The sequence below is a fragment of the Athene cunicularia genome, assembly GCF_003259725.1.
Source record: "Athene cunicularia isolate RWA chromosome 2 unlocalized genomic scaffold, athCun1 chr2_part1, whole genome shotgun sequence".
In the NCBI taxonomy this organism is placed as follows: domain Eukaryota; kingdom Metazoa; phylum Chordata; class Aves; order Strigiformes; family Strigidae; genus Athene; species Athene cunicularia.
In genome coordinates this window covers 136,540,940-136,553,305 of record NW_020799095.1, presented here as the reverse complement: position 1 = coordinate 136,553,305, position 12,366 = coordinate 136,540,940, and the positions used below count along the sequence as shown (strand labels likewise).

General features: G+C 32.3%; 1 protein-coding gene across 1 annotated transcript in view; it reads left to right on the top strand.

Moving 5' to 3' along the window:
* The window catches only part of CSMD3 (CUB and Sushi multiple domains 3), a 622,514-nt gene that overhangs the window by 436,777 nt on the left and 173,371 nt on the right, over positions 1 to 12,366 (top strand). Inside the window, exon 32 of the mRNA XM_026841511.1 lies at positions 8,227 to 8,343. Coding sequence (XP_026697312.1) covers positions 8,227 to 8,343 — 117 coding nt within the window. The remainder of the gene's footprint in view (positions 1 to 8,226; positions 8,344 to 12,366) is intronic.

The window sequence follows — 12,366 nt, the reverse complement described above, 5'->3', positions numbered from 1 at the left end:
GGGGGGGGGGGGGAAAGACAATTCTGCAAATAAATATTATTTTGGCTATTTGGATAATAGCCAGTATTGTGAAGGAGCCATCAGCTGTGATCATATTCTACAGCAGAAAAAAATGCAGAATTTAGATGATGTGAAACATCTCAGTTCATATTTATATCAGAAAATTAATTTTTTAATTTTCCATAATGAGCAAATGAGTAAATTTAATAAACTATTTTTGAGCAACACATGATTTCAGTACCTATTGAAACTCTATAGATTTTTTAAAAAATTTTGTATACCACAGTTCATAAGGAAAAACAGTAATTTACCTGACTTTTAATAATCATTAATCATTAATATGAGAGCAAACATTTTTTCCAAACTTAGGCTAAAAGAATTCTCCATTGTATTTTTCTCCCTGAATGTTGAAGCATATCTCATATTCAGCTATATAAAATCTGCTTTTCATACTTTCAGAAAGACATTTAATTTTGCTTTAAAGATTTTAATGAATGGAAACTGAAGACACAAAGCTATTTGGATTTATTTTTAGCTTTATTGGTTTTAGAGGTAAAAGTTGGTGAAAAATATACATAAATAGATCTACACAGAAATAATTTGATTAATTGCATTTTATGTATTTGTATGTACTTTATGTATAAAAAACCAAAAGCACAAGCTGAAAATTAGCTTTAGCTTCTACTAATTTTTTTATCCTTCTTTTTATTGAAAAGAAAGAGGTACTACCCTCTTGAAATGATTTCCTTAAAATGTATCAAATTATCTTTCTCTGCTAAACTACATAGATTTTGAGTTCCACGGTACTCTCCTTATAAGACATATTTTCTTGACTATATATCTTTCAGAAAGCTTTCAAATTTTTTTATAATTTAATTTGATAGGGTTTTTTAATTATTATTTATATTGAAAGAATTGCCTTTTAGGGGTTCTTCCATTTTATACTTCTTTATTCATAACCTTTTTTTCTATATGAATTTTAATTTTTGACAGGAAAAATGATACTTCATCATCTCAGTTTGTGGGTTTAGCATTGCTGGTGTCATGAAAACAAAATGTACCCCTTTCTCATGTTATAGTCAATTAATATGCATAGTTACATTACTAGTTATAGAAAACTGAAGTACTGTCTCTCATCTGATTGGATATGCTTAACCCATAATGACAGATATTTATATGTCTTGTTCTTCCAGGAGTCACCAAAAATTTCAGTAATTTCCCCAAATTAGTTATGAAAATATCTAAAATTTATTGATTTTATTAAAATTGTTGTGCTACCATTTATGGATGAAGAGAAAAATTAATTTCTGCAGTCTTTATCTACCTCATCCTGAAAAAGTGACTAGTCTGCCCATGGTTTCATTCTTCTCTTTTGGAGACTAAACAAAACCAATTATTTCAGAGTTTCCTGCTAATCATAATAGGACCTTTTCCCATATTCTTTATGATACTATTTTCTTTGGTACTGCTTTCCAGCTGTATGATGGTGCACTCTCTCTCTCTCTGTATTTGATGGTATCTTTTTATTTCTAAGGTGTTTCTGTATTTCCAAACAGTAACTAAAATATATATTTCTGTATCAGATTGTCTTTTCCATATTCATTGTATTGTCAAAACAATTTTAGGTGCTTCATCGGATTCACATTTGCAGACTGATATCCATTAAAAAAGTATTTGTAATTAGGAATTTAGAAAAAATTCTTTAAGTCTACAGTTCTTATCTGTTAAGATTTCCTTTGCATTATTTGTGGTGATATATCAGTCCCTCTATTAGTTTTATTGATACCTGTGTATTAATTCGTCTTGATTTAACCACTACAAGAAATCATTACAACTGTAAATCTCATCATTTGGATTAAAAAGTATAAGTAGAATGACACTGTATTATATGAGACTGGGAAAAATGGCAATCAGTGACTTAATATGTGCTGGTTTTGGCTGGGATAGAATTAATTTTTTTTCATAGTAGCTAATATGAGGCTATATTTTGGACTTGTGCTGACAACAACATTGATAGTTCAGGGATGTTTTAATTATTGCTGAGCAGTGCTTACACAGCGTCGAGGCCTTTTCAACTTCTCACACTACCCCACCAGCAAGGAGGGTGGGGATGCACAAGAAGCTGGGACAGCTGACCACAGCTGACCAAAAGGATATTCCATACCATATGAAATCATGCTCAACAATAAACTAGGGGGAAGGTTGGCTGGGGGGGCAACTGCTCGGGGACTGTCTGGGCATCAGTCAGGTGGTGGTGAACATTTGCATCACTTATTTTCTTGGGTTTTATTTCTCTCTGTTATTTTCTTTTTCAATACATTTTATTATATTATTTTATTTACATTATTAAACTGGTATTATCTAAACCTATGAGTTTTCTCACTTTTACCCTTCCTCACATCCTGCTGGGCGAAAGTGACTGAGCAGTTGTGTGGTACTTAGTTGCCCGCTGGGATTAAACCACAACAATATATTAAATTTAAAAACATACATCACATAACCAAATAATTAATTTTCTTTAGCTACTCATTTAGAACAACTAAATATTTGGTATCCTAGTCTGGATTTTGAAACGGCAGCTCATTAGATAAAAAGTCAGTATTCCGTTCAGCAGTTTAAGGCACATTTTTCCTCCTTTTGAAGAGTTTATGCACTGTTATTCTTCATTTTTTATTGTATTTGTAGCTGTGTAATCAAATTTATCTGCATGACATAAAGCCATATTGTGCCATTCATTTTTAAGCAGTATTTGCCATTGATTCCACTGAGGAATGCTGTTTAGAAATGGATGGTGCAATATGGCACTTCTAATTGCAATTACAATTAAATTTTACTAGATCTTAGCTGTAGGAGCTAGAAAGTAGGTAATCTGGAAGCAGTAGTAGGAATTAAAAGCTTGAAGCTGCAGAAAAATAAATGGTAGCAAAAATATTCAATTCTTCACAAGATGAAAAGATTCAAGATTGATTCTCATGTAGTACATTCTTCACAGTTCTTTTACTGAAGTTTTTCCTTGGCTAAACTGCAAAGCCATGATGGAAAACATAGGAGCAATAAGCACATGACATGAGACTTTTAACCCTGTAATGTTTTGCTGGAGCTGTAGAAAATTCTGTTGTCATTCTGCTGTGTGATGTTGCCTGTCTGAGGTGAACATCTACGTTCTTTTACAACTAGCCTATGCTGAAATGTGAGAAATGGTGTCACTACTGATGGTAATGCATTTTATATTTTATTTCCTATTTACTAGTGCATTGCCCTGAAGAGGTAGAATTTAGTTCTTTGTCAAAGGTTTATGAATACTAATGATCAAGATGGGTAATCTTCCAGATAAAAAGCTTACCAACTTACAGTGCAGAGTGGGTGATACTTCGATGTTGTTATGATAGGGCTTTTTCAAGGGCTGCAGGTAGTGCTATTTTACAAGACAAGATACCATTGCAGTGAATTGAGCACACGCAGAAAAGGAACTTTTTGCCTTTAATGCTTAATAATGTTTCAAGTAAACAGTGACCGTTGCATCAACACAGTAGCTCTTATCACATTCTTACCACAGTCAAATCCCTTTCTCTCCTATTAGTGCCCCATTGCTGATCCTGGAAAGCAGGATAAGGACAGCATACTAAGGAGTATTTTTGAATGTCAGAGAATGAACTGAAGCAAAAATAAATACAGAAAGTGCTAAGTATATCAGAGTCTAAGCAAACATTATTAAACAATACTGGAATACTATTAGAGAATGATATTTGACAATATCATTTGCCTTTTGAACTTCTTTTTTTTTGTTGTTGTTGTTGTTGATTGGGTTTTGGTTTGTTTTATTCTACAGGATTTTTGTCATTCCTAGGGAAGTGGTGCTCAGCATTTGTTACTTTTTTTTGTGTTAAATAACACAGTTTACATTTGTAGATGTGATGGGATTGTTAGGAATTTTACTGTAGGTAGACCTTTCAATGCACAGCATAATAATTAGACATGTTGATTTTCACAACCTTTGATTTTTTTAACTTTGCAGGTTTTAGGAGATTAAATAAATCACTGCATTGTAAAAGTGATGCAAAAGCAATGAGACCTACACAGCTGAAATAAGCTTAAGTGAAAGTCAATAGGTAGTACTGTGGCTATGGAATTATATCCAACCAAACAACTTGACTAGATATTTTCCAGGGGAAGAAAATGTTTTATTTTTGTTTCAATTAATGTTCTTAATTCACTGTAGCTATGGTTTCATGTCTCTGGATCCATCTTTTATTTCTTAATAGTAATGTTTAGTGATAGTCATGGTAGAATCTCCTGTTCCTGAAACTTCTGGCACTTTAAAGTAAGCATTTCCCAAAGGTAAGGAAGGAAATATAGTCAGTAAACTCTGGGTTTACTAAAATATCAAATAAACATCATCTTCCTTCCCAATACATTCAGAAAGGTTGTGGAGGACAGCCTTGCTGCTGTAAGAACTAAATGGTTTAAAACCTAATGATTTATGAAGCTAAACTTTTTCTCAGAATGTGAAGGTCAGCTGTGTGCTTACATCTTGATTCAACTTGCCTTTATACTATTTGGTTTTGAGACCCAGGACTGTGAATTCTTGTGAGGATAGAGTCATTATAGCAGCACTTGGAAAACAATGGGAGACACCATAAGGGAAATTAGTAAACTCAGAAAGGGCAGAGTGAAAAGGTCCATAATGAGAACACCAAGTGTAAGAAATTACTATGAATTACTCAATTCAAGTATTTTGTTGTTGCTGCAAGTTATACTTTACATATGTCAATGTGTCAGAATGACAAATAGTTCATCTCTAAATCTAGTCTATACTGGGCACGTTGTAGCATAGTCTGCAGGTAACTCTGTTGACCAAGGGTTATTTAGATGAGATGTTGGGGGATGTGGTGTAGGGGAGAACTTGTAGAGTAGGGCTGATGGTTGGACTCGATGATCCCAAGGGTCTTTTCCAACCTGAATGATTCTGTGATTCTATGATTTTGTACCTAAAGAAGTTCTTCAGGAAATCTTGCTTCCAACTTTGTACTGTGTCTCTGGTCCCCTTATGTGACCAGATATGTGCCCACTATAAAACCAGTGCAGTTGTATGTTGCTTTCATGGTATTCAACGTGTGGGAAAAAAATTTAGATGTTTCAGGCAATGTGTCATGCAAACATTTTAAGTAAAATCTATTATAAAATAAAATGGTCTTATCTTCTCCTCTTAGAGACACTGAAGTTGTTTTAATCAGACTTAGTTATAATGAGAACTCTCAGATTTTTGAAGGTGCTAAATCTTATCTTGTATTATTTTATTAATTTGCAAAAATTGCTGGGTTTAATCACTTTTAGAAATCTATGTGCATTTATCAATGAATTTTTTTTGTGTGATTATACCAGCTGTGATAATATCACCACTCAAATATTGTGAAATATTTTGGCTGGACATATACATAGTTAACACTTTGAAAGTGCACTAGCTTTCTTAAATTCTCGTGTATGACACAAACATAATTAGTTTCTCTGTTTTCATAGTTTAAAAGTATGTTGTGGTGACATCACTTCGATATTACAGTATGTTATCAAAATTATTCAGTGTTACAACATCAACACATCAACAGTGTTACAATATTTAGTAAAGGTATAACTCAGAAGTGACTGTTGATTGTAGATAAACAACTACCAATATCAATAATTTGCACTAAAGTGAAAAAAAACCTTGTAAAATCTGCAGTAAAATTGATTTTTAATGTTTGAAAAATTATATGTTAAATGAATTATTGGAAAATGTATGTTTATTTTAAAGAAACTGTTGGGTGTTTTTTAAATTTTGTTCTGTTTTAAGCATACTAGCAGTTTCATAAAATCACAGATACCTTGAGTAACTGTATAACTTGTATGAATAGAAAAGAACAGGGGTATAAAAAATTTGGACTTTATAAGTAATGGTCCACTGTATGATGAGTACTAAATATATAGCTATTAATTTAAAGTATTGCTATTGTGTGCTATTACTTCAAATTTTATTAAAAATTAAGGATGAAATTCTGTCCCTTTTGGTGTCAATGTCATTGACTTAGGTTGAATCATACTTTTACCCTAAATTGGCACATTATTGTATATCTGCTGATTACAGAAGTATAATAATAATTATATGAGTGCTGGAGTAGGACTATTATCTTCCTTGGAGTAGTTCACTTATTCAACTCACAAACAGTAAAGAAATAAATGGCATTAGCGAGAAGTAATAAGTTTTTGGGAATCTCTTTTCTTTAGTTTTAGTGGTCTTGTTGCCTATATTTTTCCATATTCTCCAAAATCTGGAATAGAAAATCTTGAGTATTTACAAGATGAGATGCAGATACTTTTCATCAAAAGTATTTACCACATTCACATAGTGAAGAGTTTCTAGTTTGTGTTTTTCAAATAAGGCAAGTAAGTCCCTGGATGTGAGACACAGACAAGACTCTATTGCTTTCTGGCAAAATAATAATAAAACAATAATTCTATCATCTGAGTACATATTCACAATAAAGCATTTATTTCTGATATTTCACATGATGGTGGATTGAGGGAAGACACTGGGATTATTCTTTCAGTTGTAGCGAACAATACTGCATGTATATGTGGTAGTCTTAGTGCTTACTTCCTATCTCAGGGAGGGTGCCTAGCAGTAAAACTGTACTTAGCATTGCCAAGAATATGTCCTCTTCTGTGTCCTGAATAATTTGCTAATCTCTAATACGTGTGTGACGTCTACCACATGCACACACACATGCACAAGCAAAAGTCAAGATCCTTCTGTTGACCTATTTCAAATACCATGACTTTCAAGCTAGCCCACTAAATCATTTACAAATTGTATATGCAGACTGGAGCAATAGGTACCATCTGCTCCTGTTTTAGGTACACGGTCTGTCAAACTCTGCAGCTACACCATTCTGAGAGGAACCCAAGTTAATATAAATTACAGAAATCCATGCTCAAAACAACAGGTCTTAAGTTGCTAAGCATTAAAAGACATGTTCTTTTCATGGTATATGCTACCATATATTTTGTGTGAATTAACTAAAAATAGTCTTAAAACGTATGATTATAGCTACACTAATAAATAGCTTGTATTTAGTATTAAAAAATGAGATAAAATCTTCTGAAATAATATTAAGACCACCATCTATTATTTCATATAATTCAGAAGATATTAATATTTTGAGAGCATATCACAAAAAAACCCCTTTTTTTTGTGTGTGTGTGTGTTTAGCAAATGAAACATTGTGTAGTACTTATTTTAGATTATTTTAGAAAGTCACGTTTTAACAGAGGAAATAAATTAAATAGATATCTTAACATTAAATCCATTTAAAAAAATTTTTTATAGTCCAGTGTGTTAGAATAAGTATTCTAAACAGATGTCATAATCTTGACAACAGATTATGAAATTACAAAGTATATGAGAAGCAGCTAATAGACATAGGAAAATACTAACATTTATGACTGTTTCAGATAAATGCACCTGAACATCTGTTGAAGAAAAAGGAGAAAGAGCTTTTTCTTGCTTGACAGTTTTGAATAATACCAAATGCTAACTTCTGTTGTTAACCTTAGAAAAATACATTGTTGTAGTAAATACCATTGTATTTATGTATAAAATGTATGCCATTTTATCAAGTATTATAGCTATTAATGGTAGAATAAACCTGATGTTTGTGTGATAAAGTATTTGCTCCTACCTTTGTATGTATAATGTTATAAATAATTGAAATATAAATAAGTGGTACATCATGTTCAGTCAGGGAATCCTGACTTTCTTATTTTTTTTTTTTTTTTTTTTTTTTTTTTTTTGAATTATGAGTCTATTGGCAGGAGTAAGAATTTACTAGTGTGCAAAAAGGCTGCATAATCTATGTTTTATCATAGTATAAAGCATCATAAGAATGAGTAACAGTTTTGAATGCTGTGAATAATAGCACACTGTGTATAAAGTACATCATTATTTTCTTAAGATGGTTGATAAATGGTAAAGAAAAAAAATAATTGCTCTGGAAAACTGCAGAGTGCCATCAATTCTCTTTTGATATATAATGAAATAGCACATACTTGGTACTTCACACGATGTACAAATTTAATCCAGTGTAGAAGTGTAATAAAATTTACTGTAACAGCATATACCAACGTGGAACAAACCACTTTAAACTGGCTTTTTTTTTCTGCTATTACTCAAAACTGATTATCTTTACTTTTTAGCACCCTGTGGAAGCCGGTCAACAGGGTCTGAAGGCACTGTATTATCACCAAACTACCCCAAGAATTACAGTGTTGGTCACAACTGTGTTTACTCTATCACTGTCCCTAAGGAATTTGGTAAGTAGATGTGGTCTCATATCTTTTTGTTGCTTGGATACTTTCAAACATTCTGGATGATTTGTGTGATTGCTTTTATATTAAACATATTAATGTGAAAAAGCTATTTTAAATTGATATTTGTTTATGTTTTTATCATTCATATACTGCACTGTTTTCTCAAACTGCTTATATTTACCATTATCTTTTGAAATTACTGTTCATTTATTTTTGTCTCACTGTGACAACTAATGTGTAATTTAGAATATTGGTGTGATACTAGTCACACTAGTATTACACACTAATATTAGTGGTACCAGTTAAGGCTTCTTTTCACTCAAGATCATGTGGCAAGGCTCTAGAAACTGTAACATAGCTCCAGCAAATCCATGTAAGCAGGGGAAGCAACATTTGTCTTCAGTGTTTGGTAATATTCTTCTCATAATCCTTGTCTTCTCTGTATCATGAGACAATGGCATAGTCTTTCCTGAGGATTGAAATTAGTGCAGCATGCATCTGTCTGGTTTTTGTAGATTTCTAGATCCTCCATCAAAAATTCACTCACATCCTAACATTTTTTCTGATGACTAGATGAATCTTTTAAAGACATTTTCTGTCCCACAGAAAGATGGGGCTTTTACAGTACTGTTTTATCTCTCTGGATTTATGAATTATCTCACTTTATTATTAAACAATGCCTGTGATGACAGCTGATAGTTTGTTGTTCACTTTGACTCCTTGGTAAACAATATGCCACATACTGAATATAATTTATTCTTTAAATATTCACACTTAAGATTTATGCTTGGATAAGTAGGATTTTATTCTGACCCACTGCTCACATTTCGATTCGTCAAATAACAGATGCCTGGTGATGGGGATCGGTATTTATTAATCTTCCTTCATGTTGATTCTGCAGATATTTTATCCAAATTAAAGACAATGCTTGAACTGCTGTGTATCCATCTGCCATACTCATGATGACTGAACTCCCTTAATATCCAATTAATTTGTTCTTACATGTAGCAAAGAGGTGCATAGGCTACTACAAAAATCCCAGGCTTTTAAAGGTATTGTCTCCTAAGCCACTGGAATCTCTACTTATTCCTCTAGAACATTCAGAAAAAATTTAACACATTTACACAATTCTGGATTCATTTCTAGCTGTTACAAGCATATGCTTTTGACCTAGCTAATTTGTTTTAGATAAACTGGAAAGATTATGTTCTCCCATTTCCATCAAATACGATGCTTAGTTTATGGCACAGATGTCAATAAGTAAATAGCTAAAAGTAGTAAAAAAAAAAAAAAAAGATTTGAAATGTTAATGCTCTACACTTCCTATCTTTGACATTGTGAATGGAATGTGATTTCTGGAATTAAATACAGAATTCTCAAGGCCAGACATGGTAATGGGGAAAAATCCCACTGTTCTGTATAGCTACTTGGAGTAATTTAATAAATACTCATTTTCTTTACACATTAAGCATGTTAGGAACAGTATTAAGGAATTCTGTTTGATCCTTTCACAGTAATTATACAAAAAAAAAAAAAAAAAAAAAAGCTGATATGAAGAAGGAAAATCATGGTTTAGGTATGATTAACCCTGATGTACAAGGATTCAGTGATTTATTTGGGATATGATTATAATAGGGTATCTGTCATTTCTCTCAAGGTCTCTGGTGGTCATGCCTCAGGATAAACCTTTACTTTTTTTCTTGGGTTTAAACAACAATTATGCCAGGTACCCATAGAATATGTCATGGAAGTATTTAATCCACTTTTTTGACTACAGAAATATGAATGCTTGTTTGTTGAAAGAGAAAGGTAAAAAAACATACCTGGCAGCAGCCATTCAAAAATGCGGATGACATGACACATTGAATAGGCCAAAACAAGTATTTCTATTTTAGCAGTTTTCTTTTCCAATAATACTCCTACAGTAACAGGGAGCAGAATTCCTTGCACCTAAAAGCTAAAATTTTAAAATATGAATCTTTGTTTGAATTACACAGTGATGGGGTGGTTTTTTTGTAAATTATGAATATGGACTTATTTATGACCCATGCTCTTTCTCTATCATTACTGAAATTACTCCAGTAACAAACATTAAGGAAGACAAAGTAATTTTGACAATCAATTTAACCTGAGTTTTCTACACTCAAGATAATTATTTGTCTCAGTCTAAAATTTTAAAGATTTGTGTAATCAATGTGTTTTATCTAATAGCTTTCATCTCTAGCTCATCACAATATATCAAAGTACAGTTGCAGAGAAGGATATCCATATTTTTTTAATGCTGAGCTCTTTAAGATCATTTTTAGGAAATTATTACCTGTAACTCTATTATTTTGTGTCCTGATAGAAGACGTTGCATTAAGAAAGCGTCTTCACTTGTGTTGCTTGATATGGATTGTGTAGGGATCACTCACTGACAAGGTGGTAAAAAAAAAATGCTGACCTTTGTGGGTAAAGACACGAATTTTCATCTTGAATTCAGTTTCTAATGTGCATCATGACGTGTCGATCCGTAAGAGATTATTCACAACAATGAAGAGCTGAAACAAGATTTTTGGAGAATGAAGGGGTACTCCAGCAAAGCTGCTGACATAGGATAATTTAAAGCAATCTTTCTAAAGAAAACAGCAAAATCTCTTCTTCCATAATTTTCCCTATATCTCCAACTTTTAATGTGAAATATAGCATTCAAATATTTGCTGAATGTTGCCTCTTCAGGAACTATTTTGGCGTCCAGTGTATCAGATCTTTAATAGATCAGAGTTTAAGCTAAAAACCAGGTCAGTATAGAAGAAAACAGCAAACAATGGAATAGCATACTCCATGTGTAGAAGGGAACTCGTTGGCCTGGATTAGTTTTTGATGGAGTGAAAAGAAAAACTATTTCATGTGCAGCTTTTCAGGTTCTCAAGCCAAAAATTCTGTGGTAAAATCATTGCAGTGTGGACTTTTTTTCAGTGGTTCATTATTCTGTCATGCAGAATCACAGTTGCAATATTTCATACCATGACAGCTTTAAGCTAGGAGATAAATGGTTCACAAAAGCACACAGTATGCCACAGGCAAACCTTTTGTAAAAACAGAAGACTCATCTTCTTTGACATTCTCCCACTGATATTTTAAAATGGTGTAATGATTGTTAATGGCTTAACACTGAAATTGAGCACTGGTTACAATTAAAATGCAGATGTTTAAGAATTTTTGTTTTCCTGATGCTCATGAACTAATTTGTATGCTCTGCTCTGCATAGAGGTCTATACTTCTTGTTCATTTAAAATTTTTAACAGTAAAATAAATTGTATAGCAATGTGCCCCAGCAAATGGCTTTCCCTTCTGTTAGAACAAAAAACATAGACTGAACATACACAGTAAAGTATGTAAGTGTAGTTTATGAGCTATGCTATCAGTAAATTAAGTATTGATTTTCAGTGGCCATCAAAAAATATGAAATTTAAATGAGAACTCTATTTTCCTACAAAGAAGCTAAAACCCATGTATATAATTGGGAAGATGTCTAGTTTCCATGGAGACTGTACATTTGCTTTACATTTACAGAAAGATAAAATATTTTGAAAATTACAAGCACTTTATTGATAAGAATGACATTTTGTGACAAGATTTAGAGTTTTGGCAATGAAGGTAGACCCAGGTTGCTTGCTATAAAGAGGGAAGTTAAAATCCACTATTCTTTTCAACCCCTGAATAACTGGCTTGTATTCACAGACACCTTTCTATCACACAATTATACCATTTTCAGCTTTTTTTGGGTGTCTTTTCTTGAATTTCTATGTTACGAGATAGCCCTGAATTCTTGTAAATAAGCAGCAGAGAGAAGAAACACACAGAGCCAAAAAGCAGGGGTTTAGTAATATTTTTATTATTATTATTATTATTATTATTATTATTATTATTATTATTATTATTATTATTATTATTATTATTAATAATAATTAGATTCCTGAAAGAGTAACTTTTTGAAAATACTGGTAGGTACACATTTAACTTTTATTCTGCCAGTGAAGACAC